Raw genomic sequence first — 23,368 nt, 5'->3', positions numbered from 1 at the left:
CAGGCCTTTTGTGGTGTATACACTGTGGCCTAAGTAGCAGCCCAGTGCAGATCAAGCTACCCTAGACTGTTCTAAGGCATCAAGTAAAGCACTAGGAGACCTGAGGATTCAGCACCTCCCAAGCTGAGAGGGCAGGAAGCCCAGAAATGGAAGTCACATTCACGCTAGGCTTGGGCTGCTCCCTTGATTAACATGGGCTTATGGAGGCTTCTGACTCTTAGATCTCCATGTGCAGTTGGTAGGTTAAAGATACTCTACCTACTCAGGATATCTAATCCTATCCCTCAAGAGTTGGACTGTAAGGTTTTGCTCTGAGTCTCAGCAACCCAGGCCTGGTCTTTTCTTTGCCTTTATTAACTAGGATGAAGGACCAGGTATTCATTAGACCAGGTGTCCATGAGACCGTTATAGACCTGGATGAGCTATCTCTGCCTCCAGGCTGGCCACCAGGTATACAAACCTGAAAGCCTCTGTCCAGAGGTAGTAGCATCTTTTTATTCTTTTGAGGGATGTGCAGGGGCTGCTTACTTGACAATGGTTGAGGTACAGGCTATAGTTGTCAATTACTGGTTCAGGCCTGCAAATGAGGCCAATGACATAGGATTTTTTTTTTTTTAACAACCTGAGTTTGCCATCCAGGGGGTCCCATACATAGCATAACATATATGTTTTGTGTAGTGTCAAACTGGGCCAGATGTGTTGATGATGAGGAAATTGCTAGCAAGCACAGATATCTCTGCCGCAACATACTGCTAAGAGGTGGGAACTAGCCTGGGGCTTTATGTGAGCTGATTATGGGGAAGTTGTGGGGGTTGTTTAAAGTCAATAGAGAAAGCCTGACAGTGTAGAGTCTCTGTATATAGGCATCAACATGTGTCAGCTGGGTTGGGGTATCCTGGCATTGTTGATAGCCCTAGTGAGCATGTTCCTCTATCAGCCTAGAGCTCACAAGACTGGCCGAAGAGAATGTAGTGTGATCTCAGGGATGTCCTGAGATGGGATGTTTGCCCCATGCTTCCAGGGTCTGGTCACACAACCAGGCTAGAGCAGGCTCAGAGGGCAGGATTAGATACAGTGAAATCCAAAAAAGACATAAAAAATGTCAGAAGTGAGATAGCAAAACAGGACATAGACTCATGCTTCTTACATTACTGTCAGCACTAGCCTAATTTATGATTATAAGAAAGTAGAAAAAAATCTTCAGAGAAGCCTAGAAAGAGTAGGTTTCTAGATACACATAAAGCAAGGTGTATAGAAAGGTGCTCTAGCTTTAGTAGCTAGTAGCAGGCTGAATCAGAGGAGGCCCTGGTGGAAACACTGATCCCTGACATGTAACTGTGTGAGGCCTGTCCTTCCCACTTCTCTCAACTAAAGCAACCCAGTGGGCTCCCAACTCCAACAAGGCTCTCTTCAAGTGCTGTTCTATGGGAGAGGGGCTGTTACTCATTTCTGCCAAATTTACATAAGGGACACAGAGAAGGTAGATATGTTGATTTTCTAACACCCAGAAGTAGAAAGACAGAAGAGAAGGAAGAGGTTGGTCAGAAAGCCACAAACACTGCTCGCCACTCATCCCCACATGAAAAGAGATGCTGCTGGTGGTTTACCTCATCTATCTCTCTGTATCTTGTCTGTGGCTGGCCTAGGCCCTCATCTCACCGCAGGCCATTGAGAAGAGAGACTGCAATGAAAAAAGTGGGGCGAATTGCTCAGACTGGTAAAGGCAATTAGACAGTGCCTGCTCAAGAACTAGTAGGTACTTCTCTCCCTGAGCTCTGTGATGTGCCCCATTCTTCAAGGGAAGCTATTCCCTTGAGAGCTGGTGTGAAAGATTTAAAGTCGCTCTGCCAGCTAATGAGCCTTTTGCTCTGAACAGTGTAATGATAGGCAAGGGCCCCATTAGCTGGTATTGCCCAAGAACAGGGAAAGACAGGTTGACAAGGAAGTTCTTCTTAATGCAAAGAAGCAAAGGTGGTGATCAAGCTTTGTCTTACTAGGAAAATGGCAGTGTTATGTATATTGGGCCCCCCTTTTGCACACGGCTTAGAAAAAGTAGCTCCAAATGATGGCCAGAGAGAATCACCTTATTCAACCTAGCTATGAACACATTTGGGTCATGGAGGAAGAGTAGCCTTGGAAGCCTCGTGTATCTAAAAGAATCCAGAGAGAGAACAAGGGGCTCAGAGGCTTGGTCCAGGCTTCTGATCTACACATAGACAGGAAAATGAGAGGTGATCCTTGCAGGAAGGTGAAGGGCAAGCCATGGGAGCAGCACTTGAAATGCTGGTACTTGAGGGCAGTGTGTATGCTGCTGGCCAGCAAGAAGGTTTCTACTAATGCCTGAGGCTTGCTCTAGCTCATAAATCTCCACTTCTCCTTAGCAGTGTGAAATGTTTACTCTGAACTAAGCCTCTGCTTTAACAAGTCATGTTTCAATAGGAAAACCATCGTTGATGGAATCGAATGCAATTCCTTCTTCTTTTATTTTTTTCCAGTTACCCATTCCTAAGAGAAGCACAGCCACTTGGCAAGCAGCCAGAGGCTCAGGAACAGACATTTGCAGACAGTAGTGGCAGATATGATGGGCTCGAAGGGAGAACCTGGCCTCTGTGTGCCTGGTTTTGCCAGTTCTTCAGGCTGACAGTTCCAGAGAGCTGTCCATTGAAAGAGAGCTGGGGACCTGTACTCCATCCTTCACTTCCAGTCCCATTCCCCATTGTATGGAAACCTTCAGTGGGAACTTTTAGTCTTTGTGCTTGGTCATTCCTAAGACTGGCCTGTTGCTGTACTTCTGAGTTAGTGGGGTATATATTGTGGGAACTAGGGAATCTTAAGGCCCCTGGGCTTTGCCCAATGACAGTTTTACTTCTAAGCAGCAACAGCAGTTCCTATTGCCTCAGGAGACCCTGGCTAGTCCTACCCAGGGCTGAGAGTGTAAACACACAAACATGTGGCAGGAGATCTACCAGCCCTAAGGCAACAGTATCTTTTCTTTACTTAAACAGCAGAGTGGGTTTCCTGTGTGCCCAGATGCCAGCGTTGTTCCATGAGCTAGAAATATCTGCTGCCCCCTAAGCCTTGATCCACGAGTTCTCTGTGTGTATGTGTGTGAAAGATTTGCTCATTTTTATTTTATGTGTATCAGTGTTTGCCTGCATGTATGTCTGTGTATCACATGCATACATGGAGCTTACAGAGGCCAGGAAAAGGCACCAGATCCCCTGGAGCTGGAGGTACAGATCCACAAATTCTTAATCTACAAAAACTAAGGCGGTTCCTTCCATGTGAAATCCTTCTGGGAGATTCACCAAAAATCACCGTACTTCTTGGTGCCAGCATTTCCAGAGTGTTAGAAAGAAAGGAGTGAGCTGTAAGAGTAGAGATAGTTCTTGGTGGACTTTGGGATCCCAGGCCCCATTGATAGAACCCTGGTGGGGAGCTTTGAAACCCTGCTGCCCCTTCAAGATGTTCCTGGTACTAGCAGGGCCCAAAGCAGCCCTCCCAACCCCAGCCTGAGTCCTAGAACCTAACTGATGGGGTGTGAACCTCAGTCATTTATATGTTCATTTATTTCTTCATCAACCATTCGCTGAAGGTTCCTAATGTGCTCCAAGTAGAGTAGGTACTGATAATCAGACACTGAATGGAGGTTGTCAGTGTCTGCCCTCATGGACCTTGAATGGGGTCGGCAGGGAACATTGCTAAACTCTTTACCACAAACATGCAGTTATACGTTAAAAATGAGAGATGGGGTGCGGTTCCCCACGGCTCAGTCAGAAGCTTAGAAATAGCTTAGGCACGTTTCAGCCTAAGAAATCAGCCCCAGCTTGTGAAGATGAGAGAAAGTCAGAAGAGACTTAGCATGTTTAAAGATGCTGCCAAGAGAGTGTTTGGGAGCAGGGGCACCTTCAGCAGTTCAACTTCCCCCTGGCTTTGTGACCTGGGTCCTAGACTCGATCACTCTAGTTTCAGTTTGATTATCTCTAAATCAGAAATGATAGATAGTATTCATATGTCAGAAGCTGCTGCAAGGATTAGTGAAGTGATGTGTATAAAGCACTCAGGGTAATGCCTGAAAACTCTAAGTAGTATTAGCTCAGGATTATTCTTTAGACTGACAGTGTGCTCAGAGCGAGCATGTTTTCTCCTTAAACAGCAGAATGGAAGTTCTTTTGAAATACCCAGATGCTGATGGTAAAACCAGGACTGTCTTGTTACTCCTGTCCCTAGGGCCCCTCTGGATGAATATGGGGGGGGGTGGTAGAGTCCTGGTACTCAGAAGAAAAGAGAAGGCTTTCCTCTACCTGTGTGCAGGGCATTGCACTGAGTTGGCTATACATGGAGCTTACAGAGGCCAGGAAAAGGCACCAGATCCCCTGGAGCTGGACTTACAGATCAACAAGTTCTTAATCTACAAAACCCAAGATGGTTCCTTCAATGTTTTCGAAATCCTTCCAGGAGAATCACCAAAAATCATTGTACTTCTTGGTGCCATGGGAGATCAAAGCTACCTTTTTGAGATGAGCACACATATATTTGTAGGGAACAGATAAAATCTCTGGAAATGTCCTAGGGAAAGACAGTGTTATTTCTAGGTTTCATGGCAACCTGGTAGGGAGCACCTTGGTTTAACCAAAGCCTCACTGCCCACCCATAGAGTCTGAGGACATTAAGGTCACCTGGTTCCATTGTCTCCCAGAGTGCTTATAGAAATCACCAATCTTTTTCAATTATTCCAGCCCCAATAGCCTCCCTCCACATGGGGGTAAACCGTGAGTTATAAAACTAGGGGTCCTAGAGTTGGAGAGACAGATTAAACAGAATAGATGGTTGACTTGGGACTCAGAAGAGGGAGTCCTGCTTCTGCCTCCTAAGTACTAGATCTGCTTCTATCTTCCATCAAAGATAACGGGCTTCTTTCTAGCCCCCCATTCCCATAATATAATAAAAACATCTTCCTTGGAGTTCTCCTAGCATTACAAATAGAATTGTAGAAGGATTTTCTCTTAGGACTTTTTATATCTCTTTTATTTTTGAGTATTTTAAAAATGATTATATTCTTAATGACATTTTCTAAAATCCCTTAATAGTAAAAATTCTACTGATATGCCAGTCTGACAATGCTAACATAATTAAAAAAAAAAAAAACCCACACAGCTATGACGGTCAATGTAAAACTCTTAAACATTAGCAAAAAATGTCAGTTACAAAAATATATATAGACCTGAATTAAGGTCATAGCAGGATGTAGAGACATATATAACCTGGGTAAGTCTCAGAGGTGGGGACAGGGAGGGTTTCATCTTCATTCAAAGATGGCAGGCTACTTGGCTCAATTCATATAACATTCCCATAATGCTGTGTGTGGTAGTATATGCCTTTAATCCCTGCACTCAGGGGACAGAGGCAAGCAAATCTCTGAGTTCCAGTCTAGCCAGGGGTATATAATGAGACCTTGACTATAAACAAATGAATGAATGTAAATGAAGTACAAGCTAGTAGTTGCCAGGGGCTCAGGTAGTTGAGCTAAAGGGTGTGGGGTGCCGTGAAGTGGCTGCACAAACCCCCCCAAACCCTTTGCATGAATTACATTTTATTTATTCTCTTGTTCTCTCCTAATGTGATAAATTTGGTTTTCTGAAGATGGCCCAAAAGCATGATTAGGATGTGCACAGATGGCTCTGGTGTCTGGCCATAACATCCCCCCTTTGGATGTTGCCTTATGAGTGAGCCTGTAAGAATTAAGTTCTCATGGTCCCTGACATGATTAGCTAATGAAAACTAAGTCAGGAGTTAAGGCTGTGTGTCAGTCATAGCTGTATGTCAATCATAGCTGTAGCCATGCTTAGAGCTTAGACTAGTCTGAACCATTCACTAGTTGGATACATTGTAAATGTACACTTCATGCCATTGGGTCTTCAATAATATATTAAGAAGCCCTGCTATACAGAAATATATCTAATAAAATTGTATAATAATATCAGTCTGCACAGTATAGTCCTAAGTAGAGCCTGGAAACAGACACAAACAAGACTATGAAATACAGTCAAGATAGCAGTGGAAACCAGTAAAGAAAAGGTGGTGAATTTAGTGTTGGAACAACCACCTAACTGTGGAGAATAAATTGGCTTACTGACTATTCCATGTCCAGATAAACAAATAATAAAAATGTAAAGCATGAAATGAAACATGATAGAAAACATGGAAGATGTTATTAAAACAATCTCACAATGAGGTTATTTCCAGATCTGATACAAAAAACCCAAGTAACAAAAGACTGAAATAGTTGACTCTGTTAAAAAAAATCTTAACAGTTCTTCAGCAAGAAACCCAAGAAACAGTGGGAAAGAGTGTTTTAAATATATGTACCATTGGCATTTGACATGCCTTTTAAAAAGTCTAAAGGCTATGAAGAGATGGCTTTTTTTTAAAAAAAGGGATGGTGGTCTTTCAAAAAATATCACTAAAAACCAAATGTTTAAGATATTCTAAAAAGATAAAACCTTTACAGGGCAGAGATGACTCAGTGAGTAAGAGGCTTGGTATGCAAACATGAGGACCTGAGTTAGGATCTCAGCACCTATGTCAGAAGGTGGGTGTGACTGCATTCATGCCTGTTATCTCAGTGGCTCTTGAGGTCCCAGAGGACTGCGGGGCCTAATTGGTTGCCAGCCCAGGCCCAAGTTCAGCGAGAGACCCACACTCAAAGGAATAAGATAGTGATAGAGAAGGACTTGATGTTTTCCTCAGGCCTCTATGCATGGGCATGCACGCCACATGCATTATTCCATAGACCCCTCGATAAAAGGGAAAACAAAACAAAACAAACAACAACAACAACAAAAAAAAAAAACAAAATTGTAATATACTTTGTTTTAAATCTTCCAAATTAACAGGCCAGTATATACTCTTGGTGAGATCTAGGGAAACAGCACATCTGGGACGCATTTACAGTAGTATAGATTGGCACAGTGTCTCTTAGGCATTATCTTCCTAAAGGTGAGGAAATAATTTAATGTGAAATAGGCTGAAGAGATATCTTAAATATCTCTCCATTTAAAATGAAGATCAATACAATACATTGCGATAAGCAGATGATTGGAAGGTTAACTTGAAAAAATTAGGTCACATATAATAACAGTAATGTTTGCAGATATGTACTTATTTTAGAAAAATAACAAACTGAGAACAATTTTAATTTATTTTGTAAAGCATTATGTAGTACCATCTTGCAGAGAGAGAATGTTTTTACAGAAGTATGGTAGGGTCTGGCCAATTTTTAGAGGGGCTGCCCTGCATCTTCCATGACCTCATTGACTCTCCCTTGAAATGCTTATCTAGAATTAGCCTGGGTCTTCTTTTCAGTAGATAACTGGTCTAACTGTCTGATTTTTCCATGGGAGAAATTCATCAACAAATCACTTTCTAGCTTGATGAATTCTCCTGTAAGATTTATAGTTAGTCTTCATAAGTGATTTTCTTTGTGTGTACTTAATGTTGTTTGGTGGAAAAGAGCAGCCTAGAAGGAGCTCAGTCAGCAGAGATGCCAGGAGGGATAGCATGGGTAGGGAGGACCAGCCATGCTCAATGGGGAGAGCAAATTCAGAGGCAATTAATTTCATAAGTGGCCAGTTCATAAGTGAATACACTTGAATGGATAATCACTATTTTTAGCTGCTCTATACATTCATCAATAGGGGACTTGTTCCATAAATCATGGCACAATCAGAGGCTCTGCAGCTGTTAGTAGAAAGGATGCTGCTTGTCTGAGTAAAGCTCTATCTTCCCATTCATATCCATTGGTGCCAACTGCCCATGCTAAACCTGCAAGGTTTCATTTGGCATGGCCTCTGGGACATAGGGCTCAGCCCCTGGCCACCGTGTGCCGCCAGCCTCTTGATCTCTGCATTGTGTCAGGAACACCTTTGGGAATGTTGAAACTACTGGGGATGCTGAAACAATTCATGAGCTACCCTTTGGAGGAAAAGGAGAGTCTGAGTCCCATCCATTTCTTAAAGGTTCCTTTAGGAAGGTGGCTTTTTAACATCTAGTGTTGCATTCCTGATCCTGCACCACCTCTACATGGCTTTGCCAAGCACTGTTGAGTCCTTGTGTTGACTAGAAATAAGGCTGGTTCCAGGAATACACCAGCTAACAACCTGAGCAGAACAGTGAGCACGTTCTGTCTGGGAAAAGCCTGGCCCAGGGCAAATGGCCACATCCCCCTTACAACACACTGGAATCCCAGCCCTGAGAAAGCAGCACTGTTACCGGCTCACTCGAATATGCATCTGTAAGTAAAGCCATCTCCTTAGATGTAACACATCATAACAGGGCAGGCCTGTGCAGACAGCTGCAAGACTATGGCATTTATTTGTGCACGAGGCACATACACAAGGGCACAGCAGTGTGTGTCACCTTTGTCAAAAGGAGGCACATAGACATGCGTCATTGTTTATGTAAAGTCTCTGGGAAGAACCAATGGGACTGAAAATAGTGGTAACAGTTAGGAAAGGAGACCAGGGAATTAGCGTTGGGGTAGGAGACCCTTAGGTATGTTTGTTTTTGTCCCTTCTTTACCCTGATTTATTTATCACTGTTCAATTTGTGTATGTACACACAAGTTTGCGTGGTGCATTTTATTGTGATTAAAAAAAAAACGTAATACTAGTGTACTATAGAAGGTTTGCTCTGATGTGCAGTGTTGTGTTTTTTTTTTTTGTTTGTTTGTTTTTTTTGTGATTCTTGTTTTTTAGCATAACATGAATGCTTTACAAAAGTCTTGGTTGAACATGGCAGGTGCCATTCCAGATTGGGAGTGGATGCGGGCGGCCACAGTGTGCATGCTGTGTGGACAGCATGCCTGTGAGCAGCCGCTCTCCAGGCATGGAGCTGGGAGTCTCTGGTTCTTGTCACTCTGGAGCAGGGGCTGCTCTAGCACAAAGAAGGTTTTGAAAGCAAAAGGCAGAGCCAGAGTCAGGGCAGGCTCTGGGCAGGCTCCCAGAGAGCCCAGCAACCCTCTGCTAAAGGGTGCCCTGCACCCCATTGCACAGGCGGGCACCTCCTGCGAAGTGAAATTGCTACACCATTCTCAACAGTACAGCATTTTGAGTGGAATGGTTCTGAGAGAAAAGAATGAGGACAGCATGTTCTATTGTACTTCATTAAATACTGACGTTTTTGTGTAACTTTCCTCCATTTCAGGTAATCTTTGATTTGATAATGAAGAACGACAACAGTTCATCTTTCAGTTCAGTTGTCTCTCTGTTGATCTAAGTGTCTTCTAAACTAATCTATTTGTTTATTTAAAGCAAAAGGGAGATTTAGAACTCAGCCTTTATTTGCAGAAGTACTGGGGATTGAACCTTGAGCCTTAAGCTTGCTGAGCAAGTGCTCTACCAACAGGCTACATCCTCAGCCTGAAACTAATTTATTTTTAAATTTAACATAGATCCCATTCTAAGTTAATCCCATATCATATTGGCAAAACTCTGCATTGGGGAAGACTGGGTTATCTTCGCTATTGAAATGGCTCTGCTCTGTAGCTGGTGTGGCTCTCTCTGTTCTGTGGGAAATGACACAATGTTGACCTAAGAGGGGCCCTCATTTCTCCCTACTGAGTCCCAGTGGTTGGAGAGAAGGAGAAGGAGGAGGAGGAGAAGAAGGAAGAGGAAGTAGCAGCAGCTGTGAGCCTACCCCAGCCCTACCTACTTGGGACATGCCCATGCTAGGTTTGTCTATGGATTCTGCCTTTGGCATCCCTGTTGCCCACCTGGGCTCTGGCAGAGAAGTTGGGCGGGAAGAGGCCAGCCGAGTACCGCCAGTATAAGAGGAAACGGAGAGAAACAGCTCCAGTCAGCCCCAGAAGGGAGGCCTGGAAAAACTCTGCAGCTGGAGCTAACACAAAGGACTTTTCAGATCCTGCAGCCAAGGTGCCCAGTGCTTTTTTTTTTTTTTTTTTTTTTTTTAATACAGCTATTAGGGTGACAAGCCTTTCCAAAGGCCAGCAGTTGGCGAGAGTTTCCAGGAAGCTGGTCTGGCATGGGGCTGGGATCATAGCAACTTTTAACGAGTGAAGTTCAGAAGGAAGGAGTCATCAGGAAAGGTTTAAGGTTCAACAAACTTTTTGAATTATTTTGCAAAAAGTTCTGGCTTTCCAATTCAAAGGCATGTTTCCCTGTGAAGGTTTTAAGCCAGAGTTTATTTCAAAGGCAACATAGACTGCACGTTTCTGATTCATTCCCTGGAGATATTTGCCTAATCCTAGAGACAAGGCTTTGCAAGTGCCATCCAGTGCCTGGAGACACCAGAGCCATCTTACTATCTCTTCAAACAGCCATCCACCCACGTGTCTCTCCCCTCTACCAGTTTCTCTGGTTGTGAGTACACATATGCACACACCTTCCCTAAGCAAGAAGCTGCTCTTTGCCAAAAGTGAATGGAATTCAGATTTCCAGGGGCTATCCTTGGTCTGTAGCTTTAGTAGCTATCTGAGGAAGAAAGATGCTAGTGTGTGTGCTGGGGCTGGGAGAGAGGGGCTTCCGTGTCCATTCATATCTTTTTGGGCCCCAAGAAAAACCCACAACTGGCTGTGCTCTCCCTAGCCCCACCCAGACTCAGTCACATTCCTTCCCTTCCTGAGCCCACCCTGGGTGGCCCCAGCAAACCAGCTTCCATTCCTCCCTTCCAACCAGTGGGGAGACCTACCCCATGTCCTCATTGAACAGCCAACAGTAAAAACGAAAGTCACGCTGCTAGCCCCAAACAGCTGAAAAGCACAGAGGGTTCCTGCTCTTATGCCTGTTCTCACCCCATCAGAGACTATACCCTTTTTCTCCTGGGACTAAGCTTTCATACCTTCCCATGCTTGCTTCCAGGAAATCTTTCTAACCTACTTCTGCCTGTAACATTCTTGGGCCTGGAAATGAAGAGGCTGCACTTTGGGTTCCTGTAGCCCTTTACCACTAGAACTTTCCAACATAGCAGGGATCTCTATCCCAACCTAAGCCTTCCAAGCCCTGCAACCCAGCATCCCCAGGAGTTGTATATTTATCAATGTTGGCATTGTTTATGGAATGAGGCACAATGGTGATCAGCAGTGGCAAGGTAGACTGGCTTGTTATGCTAAGTTATTGGGATTTGCACTTATCTAGCCATGGAGGGGTCATGTGGTGACTCCTGTGCAGCCATCAGAATGGATGAGTGACTGTGGTGGATATTTTGGTTTTATGCTCAGCTAGGCCTGATACCTAGGCAGAGGCTCAGCTCAAAGGCTGAGGTCCAGTCCTCAACTGCTCCCTTTGTTTGTGAATGAGACCATTTTTAATGTCATAGCCTCCTAGTAAGCAGGATTATTTCTCCTGAAATTAGTTCTGGAGAAGACTGAGGCTTCACGATCTGGGCCTAGCCATCTCACCTGGTTCCAGATGTCACAAAGTACTCAGCTTGTCTATTCACAGTTGGCTATCTCTTCTGTCTCTGGTTCTTGCTTGGTCAAAAATAGCATTGTTCACTAGGGTCTCCTGGGTGTTCCGTGAAGTGTTATTATGGCTTTACTGGACAGCCTTACTCTCTTTTGTGGCCAGTCCTAGATCCCATCTTTAAATATCTGCAGTATACCTTAACTTTACATCAACTGCAGTGGACTTCCTGTCCCAGTCCTAGGTTTTGAGTGTCCCTTCAGATGGCTGGGATGTGGTACTCAAGGAAATGCCCCTGGAAGCTAGCAGTAATGCAGCCATTTGATCTAGCCCCACTGGAGGGTAACTAACAGAACCTAATACAGAGGAGATAGGTCCTACCAGAAAAACAACATAGGGCTAAGAATTGGGCTTGTCTTCTGGCTCTGGTCCTGCCATTAGGCAGCCTTATACTCTTTTGTCTCCAGTTGACTCCCATTCTTTTGTCTTTCCATTGCATGACACCCCCAGGGATGTTGGGACCCAAACAAAGGCCACCATGATGGCATGATGGGACCATTGCCCAGTGATAAGACAATTTGGTGGAAAAAAAAAAAAAGCCTGGTAGCATGGAGAATGGGGAACCCCAGGGAAGAGTATCTTTTCTGTTTGTGTGTTTGTTTATTGAGACAGCTCTCATGTAGCTCGAGCTACCCTTTGTTCTCAAACTCACTATCACTGAGGATGACCTTGAACTTCTGATCCTCCTGCCTACTGGGATTACAGGTTTGCACAACTATACCCAGTTTATGCAGTTCTTGGGGGGGGGGCGGTTTAAACCTGTTGCTTCATAAATGATAAGTAAGCTCTCTAACAGCTCAATCACATTAAGAGAAGAACATCTTAAGTGGAGCCATGAGCCTCTGGAGTGGACAGCTTTACCCATCCCCCTCTGCACACATCATGCTGAATTCAGTCAGGCCTGGAGCCTTTTGTCAAGCATCACTGCGCTTAAGGTCACCCATGTTGTCCACTAAGTGCCTATACCTGGAGCCCAAATACCCAGATCCTAGGGTTCATGGGGTAGGTTTTGTTTTGTTTTTCTGAAAAAGAGCATTTCAGTGTTTCAGATTAGTAGTGTCAATTTAACAAATCTAACCTGGGTGGTGACACACCTTTAATCCTAGCACTCAGGAGGCAGAGGCAGGTAGATTTCTGAGGCCAGGCTGGTCTGCAGAATGAGTTCTAGGACAGCCAAGGAGACACAGAGAAACCCTGTCTCAAAGACAAACAAACATATACAAACAAACTCCATATACAAACATGAGGGAAATAAAGGCAAGCCTACCTCCAAGAGATAAAAGAGGGGGAATTTGGCAAGAGAAGAAAGACCTCCATGGAGCAGAGGACCGCTATTCAGTTTAACAGAGGGTGTTGGCTCACAAATATAGCCTAAGTGTAGACAAGGCCAGGGCAAGGGAACAGTCCCAGAACAAATGAACACTTTAAGTCCCAATATGACCTTCACCATACCATTTTCACCTCAGGTACAAGAGAGCAGCTACTGAAGGAATAATATCAGGGCCAGAGGATGGCTTCCTAGTTCTACCTACCTCAATGGACCTGGCTCTCTTAGGGCAGCAGGTTTAGGCCCTATTGCAGGATAGGTGGAACCATTTAGGTAAGAACCCTGGCTGAGAGTGAACATGTATGTACATACATGTTCTCTGACCCTCACCTTTCATTCTCTTCCTCTGCCTACTACCCCATCTCACCAATACCTTCTTTACTACTTTGAAAATTTAGCTTCATTCTGCCTCATTTCTCCAGTAGAGTACCACAAGCCACTGTTAGGACCAAGCTATGCCTTGAGTACAATGCAGGCTGATTTTATATGAGGGCTTAGAGCCAGAGTTCTCAGAGAGAAGCCAGGTAGAGTAAAAATTATCTCTGAAAACATCTTCAGTTGCACCCCTCCCCAATAGTCTCTCTCTGAGCCTTTTGATTACTCCTTTCTAAATTGCTTTCAGAAAGCAATGTAGAAAAAGGTGTCAGGAGGCCTTCGAAGTGTCTCTGGGACTATAGCCACATGTGTAGAGAGGTTACTTGGGCAAAATATCTAAATGGATGGTAAGGTGAGGGTTCTGGAGCTGGAGACACTTGATTCTGAGGTGCAGACCAGAACTCCTATCTACTTCTCTCCATCTTTTATTTCTCTTCCTCCTCCATGCTTCCAAGATGTCACCCAGGTCTCCCACGGAGCCAGCCATACCTGACAGACTTATAGTCAGACCTCTGTTAGCCAGTCATTGCCAAGGACAATTGGCAATTGTATCTCAGGTGTGGCTTCTACCTAGGACACCTGAACTTTCTAAAAGAAGTACATACATAGCATAAATGCTGAGTAGAAGGCTTTGGGACACCATGAGACGCCTGAGAGGAAAGGTCATCCTGGTCTATGAAATCTAGAGATGCCGACTGGCCCGGAGGCCAGTGATGGCTCTTGGCTTCCGTATTTAACAATGTCAGTCATGGTATATTTAAGAGGTTAAGTTCAACAGAATTCTCATGGCAAAAGGTGATCAGATAAGCAGTACCCAAACCCACCACAGACTGCTCAAATCTACATAATGGTCATAGAATCTCACGTATTAACTGTTCCAGTGTCAGCTCACTGTTCTTTACCTTCACCAAAGGAGACCTAGGTCCCCCCAGTGACAGTGTACTTCAGAATGACCCGGTTCTATCTGTATTTCTTATGGGATAGTAGCAAGTTTCTGCCCTTCACGAATGTTTAGTTTCCTCTTCTGTAAAGCTGAGGACTGCCTCACTCCTGAAGTGCAGCCCAGGCTAGCTCATTCTTAGCATTGGAAGCCAGTTTGTGAATACTGTGGCCACATTTGGGTTTATCTTTCTAACAGAGAGGCTGCTATGGTTTCCCTATCACTTGGAGGGCCAGTGGAAGGCAGGATATATAACTTAACCCCCTCTTTAGTCTGTCTGAAGGTAGGTGCTTGAGTTGGCAAGTCAGCCCAAGGATGAAGGGATCAAATGACAGGAAGCACACAAGGCACTGTCCTCTGATCCCACCCCCTACTTCCTCATAACAGAATTATGGGTGCCATGATCCTGCCTGTCGCTCTATAATGGGAGTCAAAACAGCTTACAGCCCCTTCCCAGCTACTTAAAGCTTTAGTCAGGACCTGTAAACTTCCCCTGCTGCCACCTTATGCCATATCATCTCAGAGCTTGGTACTTTTGATTCTTCAAGTTCATCTTGGTTAGGACACCACTTGAGATATAGCTTGACCCATTTGTTTATAGAAAATCATTACCTGACAGGGTTTTATTTTCATTAATTTATTTAATCACTTCACAGCCTGATCTTAGCCTCTGTCCTCTTCTCCTCCCAGTTCTCCCCCTCCCCCGTTCCCATTCCCTTTCTCCTCAGAGAAGGGGAGGCTCCCCATGGGTACTAACTCACTCTGGCACATCAGAATCACAGCAGGACTTCTCTCTCAGTGAGCCAGACAAAGCAGCCCAGCTAGGGGAAAAGGATCCAAAGGCAGGAATAGAGTCAGAGACAGCCCCTACTCCAATTGTTAGGGAGCCCACTTGATGATCAAGCTGCATATCTGCTACATATGTGTAGAGGGCACCTGGCAGTTTTTAAAGTTCTTAGGTCAAAGAAGCAATAACCTCATGAGGTCTCCAGTCACAAAGGGATACTTTATATTGTCTAACACTTCTCAGGTAGTTCCCCAAATCAAATACATGGCTGATACCTGTGCCCATTTGCTGAAATTTACATACCAACTCAGGAAGATATATTCCCAATGTGTTAGTAGACATGGGGAACTATAGCTCATAGAAGTTAAGGAAACTGCTCTAGAGTCCTGTGAGCAGCATTGAATCAACCAAGCTTGCTAGGGTTTCCTGAAAGACAGTGAATGTCCTTAGTCATTGCAAGCCCATAGCAAATGCAAGCTTCCCAGGGTGCCCTAGAAGACATTGATTGTTCTTAGCCATTGCAAACCCACACCAAATTAAACCATCACCTGATAAGTTTGACAAGCTGTAACTGCTATACAGTAAAGTACAAGGCACAGTAAGAGGAAAGAAAGGTGATGCAACTAGCTGGAGAACAAATCAGGCCATGATTCCTCAGAGCCCTCATAGGGTAGAGCTACCCCTTCTCTCATGCCCATCTAGACAGCCATCACAGAGGACATTTTTCATAGAAACTGATGTGGATATGTTGAGGCAAAGGCTTTACAGAGACAGCAGAGCTAGTCATGAGGAAGAACTGTGGGAGCCTATGTAACTCAGCCCCCAGTTCCCACAGATACACTGCAACAATAATGGAAAGGTAACACTACCCAAAGAGCATCCTGAAGCCGACCAGTGCAACATAGGAGAGTCTGGAAATAGAACCATATGCCAACAGTGAGCTGATTTATAGCAGGACAGTAGGACAGGGATTGGTGTTACATCAGACTGGATGGTCCAAGTGAGGGAAAATGCTTATCTTGACCTTGACTTTACATAGGACACAAAAATTGATTCCAGATGGACTACAGATCTACATGTGAAAGGTGAGCTGTTAAAGCTTTAGAACAAACCAGAATATCTTTATGACCTTGATGTACTCAAAGTTTCTTAAGTAGGACGTAAACAGCACTATCCAGAAAGGAAATGTTTAATTAACTGGACCACATTAAAATTAAGACCTCCTGTTCATCAAAAGACATTAAGGGAGGGGGCCAATCAGTCTGCAAGGGGGGGCAGTATTTACAATCCATGTGTGTGTCTGACAAATGGCTCACACCCAGAACACCCAGGGCATAGAGAGATAAAACTGCGATTGAAGAAGAACAGCTCTCAAGTATGAGATATGGATGTCTTACAGAGCACGATAGATGTGATTAACTAAGGCTACAGAGTGGGGATCAGCTTATTGCATATTACACTCATTTAATGCCCTAGTTACCCACCAGGATGGCTAAAAACAAAACAAACAAGCAAAAAAAAAAAACAGTGAAAAATTTCAAGTGTGTATGAGGATGTGGAGAAACTGGAATATTCACATGCTACCAAGCAGGAGTAAAAATTGGGGTGACTGTTATGGGTAGTAGCCAGTCACTCAGGGACCTAGCACTTCTATCCTAGGCACACAATTAGCAGAGATAGCCAGTCATGACTTTCACCAAACACATGCATAGAATATTCTTCATAACTCACTACCAAGACCTGTTATGGGTAGTAGAATGAATAAGCAAACCACAGGCCACACAGAGTGGAGTGCCAGAGAGCAAAGGCTCTTGGGACCACTATTCTCTTCAGCCCCACAGGGGATTTCACAGACATCACAGTAAATGAGAGTTGCTGGATACAAGGGTGTATGTACTGTGTGATCCATCCATGTAGATTTCAGACACAGGCAAAGCTGGCTGTTGCTGCTGCGTGGTGAGTTTATGGCTATTCTTGGCGTGTTGGTGATAGGAAGTGGGAACTGGAGGGATTCCTGGGGATTCTGCTGCTTTCTCTGGATGTTTGGGTCTCAGAGAAGATGCATTAAGTTTACATTGGAGATCTGAGTATACTTTACGCTTTTGGTGTATACCCTTTCTACTGTATGTAAGTTTATAACAAAATGCCCTGAGAAGACAGTATTTTCTGAGCTTTATTGGAGACACAACCTAGGTACACAGTGCCCTGAGAAGATACTTTCTGCACAACCTGGGTACACAGAGGGACTGGGCTTGTCTCCTGCTACCATCTTGCTTAAAAGGATAAGTTACTCCAGTATCCTGACCAGACTACCTTGGAGCTCTGTCTTTAGCAGGCTCTGTAGTTCAGTTTCCACTTCTAGCTCTAGGCAAAGCACACAGGAGATATGTTTGGGGGCTCTCTCTGTTATTTGGAGTACCTCTCTCTTATGGTATCATCCGTGTAGTATATACAGTCACACTACTCTCCACTGGCCTCTCCCTCCTTCTGTGGTCCTCTCCTTCAGAAAGAAAATCTAGGAGGTTGCTGCATCCCTTTTCATGTGTTTGTATGGAGGAAGTGAAACTAGGGAAGGTTAAGGGGTACTGGGGGCTGCCTGCAGCTGGGCCAGTGCAGGCTGGGAGCCAGATTGAGGGCATCCGATTCCCAGTCCCGTCTCTTTCCCACTGAGCCACTCCGCCTCACTTTTAATTTAATTAGGAGAACATTTAATCCCCCCGTGCATTTCAGAGACGGGTTTGAGCCTGGCTGGGGCTGTGTGGGGCTCTGACAGGGATCCTGTGACTCATACAGCCTTGCACAGCCTTCCCGGGAGGGCTCCCATGGGGCTTCTTTGGCACCTTGTGCAGACAGAGGTGGTCTGGAGATTCACAGAAGACAGGACACTAGTCTGGAAAGACACACTGGTCTCATCTGTTCCTGACAAGCCCCCTTCCCTATCCTGCACACTGCCCCCAACACGGCCTCTCAGTCTTCTGCCATCAACATTTGTAGGTTGAAAAGCCAAGTAAGAGAAATGGGTGTCCACTGAGGTGCCACAGCAGGCCTTGATCATCTCCAGGCCCTGAACATCCCAGACAAAGCTCTCCCATCAGAAGAGCTAGCCCCATGGTCCACTAATGCCCCCCTTTCCAGAAGGCATAGGCTGGCCCCAGCCTCGCTGACAAATGCAGAATTCAGGAGACATTAGTAGTGATGTGGATGAAAGCCAGGCCACAGCGGGCCTCCCTGGAAAAGAGAAACTTGAACGTCTTGGCGTGAGATTCTGCAGGGTCCAGGAGAAAGTTGAAGACATGGAAATTCTAATTAACGCACATGGGGCTGGTTTTGCTCAAGGATTTTTGAAGCTGTCATGTCACAAGAGGCCCAGCAAGCACATGCTCGCCCGGGAGGTGCTTGTGGGCACCTGGTGGGACTTTTGCAATGCCCTAGCCTGTGCTCTTGTTTTCCCTCTGTCCTCTAGACTTTCCTCCACCCATCTTAGTGAATTGGGTGGCCTCTGAATGCTCCCACCCCACCCCCAGAGTGGGATGACAGGCTGGTTAGTAAATAAAAGTTGAGGCTGCCAGTCGAAAATGTCAGAACAGAAAAGTCAGAGGGGTCAGGAAACCAAACCTCTTGGAAGAAACTTTCAGGGAAACTGCATGACAGAGCCAGGCTGAACTGTAGGCTGCTGTGCTTATGGTAGGTAGGCTTGGCCTTTGGGGATGTTCATCTTGGGAATCCTTGTGCAACTGATGGGGCAAAGGTGTGGGTTCCGGACAAGTTCTGATTGGTTCATGAGCTGGAGCATAGGGTGAAGCAGCTGTAGGAAAAGCTCACTGAGGCCACACCCAGACATGCTTGTTTAGCTTTGAGCTATAGGTGCTCATACCCTGGGCTCAATGTCTCAACATCCATGGGAGGTACCTGGAGACCTTGCTTCATCTCAGGCAAGGCTAAGGATATGCTCTGTGCCAGAGTAGAAGTGGCAGTCTTAGGGTTCTTTCATCCTAGAATTTTGGGAGTGCTGGAAAAGGAGTGACCATAAGGAGCCATGGACAATCTGTTCCCTACCAGACCCAGGCTAGACTCGGGGAGCTGTTACTTGGGGCCTTGATGATACCTTCAAAAAGATGTGAGAGGCATCCCAGGGGAAAAGGAAGACCAAGTATACTGGAAACGCGTACAACTTTGATGGCTACAGGAGTGAGAAGGGCATTCCAGCTGGTGGGATACACATAAGCCCTTGCCCTTACATCCAGCAAGCAGAATCCTAGGGAGTTAGCCTAAATTTTGGGTGTAAGGATACCCCCATATCTTGTGGCAGTTTCTCCACATGTTAGCAAAGGACCCTCAGAAACCTGGAGTAAGGCTTTGGGGTAGAGGATTCATGTTGAGAGAGCTTGAGCAGTACAGGGCTCCCTTAAGAAATTATGTTAGAGCTAGAAAGATAGCATATAACTGAAATGTTTGCAAAGCTGAGGTCCAGCTGCCCAGAGCTGGATAAAGCCTGGGGCTTACATGAAGAGCTGCTGGTGCTTGCCTATTGAGCTGGAGTCAGAGACACCTTGTCTCCTCAGCACCCTTCCCTGTTTTTCCATAGCTCTCTAGTTTTCCATAGGCCTGCATCTTGGCCTCTCTGTCCCCAAATTATCAGTGGCCAACAGACTCTGAAAAGAGGAGCTTCACCCAGCCCCAGGGACCTTCCCATAATCAAGGCTACAAGTGACCTCACCTCCCTGGGGCCCCTGGGCGGGGAAAGCTTGAGATGGAAACAAAATGTGTCTTTATTTATGCTTTTAATTTGAATTCTGGAACTGGCCCAGCATGGTAATACATTTAACATCAGTAAAATGCTGAAGAAAAATGGATCTGTTTTTCTACAACTGCCTCCCACCCACTCTGCCCCCTGCAAGACCCAAGTACACATCTCTGTCCTTGGTAGACACGTACCAGGGTGTGTGCCTCTTTTTTTTTTTTTTTTTTCAGTGTAGGTTCATAGGGCCAGTTGCCCACAGGAGCCATGCTGCATCACTGAGCTGCTGGAGCCTAGCTTAATTACACACATCAATCAACAGGCTGACTGTGCAAGAGGCAAAGGAATGTAGCCTTGGTGTGGGCACGTGGGCCCCTTACACAGTACCCACATTGGCCTGTCTGCTCCCCCAGGATGGGGAGGGGTCTTGGTAAGGCCAGTAGTCCTGGGAGCGCATAGGGTTCTAGGACCCAGACACACACCATGCCTTTGGTCATTGTCTTTGCTAGGACTTCCAGCAAGGAAGTCCTTGACTTCTGAGGTGTGTATCCAGATTCCTCGATGCCTCAACCCTGACCCCTTTGACCAGATCATATCTTTTTGCTCAAGCCTATGATCTTTCTCAGTCTCGACCTTTGGTCTTTCAACTCGGCACCACCATGGACTCCTTTCCTACCTTCCCACTTCCCAGGTTGGCTTATTCCCAGCTGTTGCGTTTGGAAGAACATGTCCTAGAAAAGGGTCTTGGTGTGTTCCTGGGTGGAGATTTGACTGGATGAAGAGTGTCCACCTCCCACTCAGAGAGGCTCCAGGAGTGCTAGCCTGAAAAGAGCTGTGGTACCAGGAAAGATGGTGACACATGAGGCCTATAGCAGCTAAGAAAGTATCATTCACGTTCCTGAGACTCTGTTACCTCAGAGTGGAGATCAGAATTGGCCTAGTACTCTAAGCAATGTTGTCTTACTGGCATAGGGCTGCTTCTTGAACAGATGACAGTGAATATCTGGCTCCAGGAGCTTTGAGTCTACTAGTAACAGTGCAGGAGACCTTTTGCCCCCCCCCATGGGGTCAGCTATAGACTGAACTATGGGCAGGTATACCCAGTCTCCACCCTCTCTTGGGACTCCGCTGGTGCTTTCTTTCAGGAGCCTCACACTGCCCTGGAGATGTCAGACATGTTTGTCCATTGTTGAGAGCATTGCCGTCCTCTTGATTCAACTGCTTTTGTGTCTGGAGGCTACTCCATGGCTATAAGAATAAAATGGAATGGGTGCCAGCAAGAGGTGAGTGATCAGGAGGATAAGAAGGCTGAGTGGCCTTTCTAGGCTTACGTAATTCCTGGGGCCTTTTATGGTTGCCATGGTGCTACTTACCATCCCTGTTTCTAAGCAGGCAATGTTATATTGCATACAACACCAGCCACAAGACACCAGTGTTTACACTTCGAGTTTTCTTGTGCCCTGGACTTGATTGAGAGCCTTAACCATAGTGTAAGCTATTGTTATTCCCACTGACAGCCTATACCTGCCCAGCCTGTCTGGACTTCTGCCCACACCTCTGTTCCTGCCTGCTAATGCAGCCCACCTGTAAGGCTTAGGAGGGAGAATGACGAGGGAGAATGACCCCTGCTTTTCAATAACTTGTTGGCTCTCTCTGAGCCTATGAACATTCTCACATCTTACAAACCATGAGATACTGGTAACCTCCCTTTGAGTTTGGGTGGCCTGGGAAGATAGTGGGTATGGCTTGGTGGATCATAATCATCCCTCTGACAAGCCTTCCTTTCCCCAGGGTGGCTGTATGGTTACTTAAGAAGCCCTTAGCACTGCGAGTCCCGGTTTCTTCAGTCATTGCAAAGTCAAACCTGCACCAGGAGGATGGTAAAGACAAGAAATCTTGGCATAGTCCAGAAGCATTATGACCAAGCACACAAGGCTAAGGACATGAATTTTAGTAGAAAGAATGAAAGAGTCCTAGTATGTGAATCCCAGGAGGGCTAAGAGTATGGCATTAACATCCCAATACAAAGACACTTTTCCAGAGGAGTGCCCAAGTAGGGTAGTGGTCAGAAGGGGCCTGAGTGTCCTGTCTCTCATATGGCTACCTCTACTGGTCTTTGGTGGGAACATTTGAATCACATGTTGCAGAGAAATCGCACCATGGCTGGGTACTGGGGATTGGCCTGGTGATGCTGTGATGGGGACCCAAACGGGGAGAGGATGGGCATGTGTCCCAGGCCAGCTGTGCCTTGGAGGGTGGGGGGGAAGGCCAACTGGAAGGCGTGGAAAATCAGCCATTTCCTCCACCTGAAGGCGCCCCTGAGGACAGTAGCAGCAACTGGCAGACAGCACCCGGCATCTGCCCCGTGGCTTTGGCCAAAGTTCCATGGGGAAATGCTAAAAAACAAAGTTGACTCTTTTGAAGGAGTGGTGGTGGGGGCTAGGGGAGAGAAAAACAATTTTCTCAGACGCTCAAAGCATGAAAACAAGTGGAAAATGATCAGTCTGGTTTTCCATAAGTCAAAACAAGAGGATCATGTTTCCAGATTCGGTGGGAAAGCCCCTGCCCTCTTCTCCTGCATGAGCCCTGAGGCAGCCCCAGCAGCCAGCTGCCCCAGGTTCATAAGGCTAGGCAGTGAGTTCTGGGTCCTGACTAAACAGACTGCATCCCAGCAAGAGGATGAGCTTTGTCCTATGCCAAGGCAGTTCCCTTGAGCCCCAGCCTTTGTAGGCAAATGGACACTCACTGTGACACATGGGTGATGGGGGTCAGCAGTGTCTCCCCTTCCAGGTCCAGGTCCTCAGCAAAGCTGTTTGTTCTCAAGAAATGGGGTGTGCTTACTTCCAGCAGTGTAGGGCTCTTCCTTACTGTGAAGAAGGTATGGGGACAGCTCATTAGGCTTCAGTAGAAACTTGATCATGAAAGGGGCTCCAGAGCTGAACAGAACCAGACTCACATGCCCACCCCAACCTGCTATTGCTATGGGATAAACCTGTGAGTTCTCAAGGTCAGGTGAAAAATGCGGACAAAGTTTGAAGTCTTGGCCTCATCCATCAGGTTTACACTGAGCGGAGTGTAACAGGTGACTATGTGTTCAGAATGGTCCCCAGGTATCTAGGGCCTCAACAACCCAGCTTAAACGATAAATGCTAGTAATTCTCCTCAGTGTGGCAACTGCCCTGGAGCTGAGTTCTGGAGCTGAGGACCTGCCCTACCGTAGGTTCTGTTCTGAGCCTTTCACCAGCTTCACACAAAACATTTGAGCCAAGAACAAATGGAAGCACTGACTCACAGTTCTGTGCTATTCACAAACAGACACTGACAGATCAGTGGGCCAGGGCAACAAAGGGTGCTAGTACCTCTGCTTGTCAGCAATCCCAGGCTGAGTTTCTTGCTCTGGCCATGATGCTACATGACCCAGGCATTCTCTGAGGAAGGCCTCCAAACTGTCCCAACAACTGATTTCATATAGCTCAGGAGACAGATCCAGATCCGCCTTCACAGTGTTTCCAGCTTACTAGTGTTTGCTCTGAACTCACTTTTCATTTAAAGTGTTTAATGTAGAGGGAATGAGTACTTCTGATGAGTGGAATAATGCAAAAGTTACAGTGGTCCTCAATTACAGGTGTCACCTACCAGGCAGGTCTCTGGCTCTTGCCTGACTTTTCCATCACGAGTAACACATACGTTATAAGCTTGAGTGAACCTCTGTTCTTGTCAG

At 45.8% G+C, this 23,368-nt stretch overlaps 1 protein-coding gene across 2 annotated transcripts in view; it reads right to left on the bottom strand.

Moving 5' to 3' along the window:
* Nucleotides 1-23,368, bottom strand: part of Kcnq1 (potassium voltage-gated channel subfamily Q member 1) — a 331,420-nt gene that overhangs the window by 145,142 nt on the left and 162,910 nt on the right. For both annotated transcript variants that reach the window (XM_055614763.1, XM_055614764.1), the window contains exon 11: nt 22,394-22,514. In XM_055614763.1, coding sequence (XP_055470738.1) covers nt 22,394-22,514 — 121 coding nt within the window. The remainder of the gene's footprint in view (nt 1-22,393; nt 22,515-23,368) is intronic.

Source organism: Psammomys obesus, unplaced genomic scaffold, assembly GCF_907164565.1.
Source record: "Psammomys obesus unplaced genomic scaffold, mPsaObe1.curated_primary_1811, whole genome shotgun sequence".
NCBI classification, from domain to species: Eukaryota; Metazoa; Chordata; class Mammalia; order Rodentia; family Muridae; genus Psammomys; species Psammomys obesus.
The sequence above is the reverse complement of the archived record's forward strand: the minus strand, read 5'-3'. Positions and strand labels throughout refer to the sequence as shown.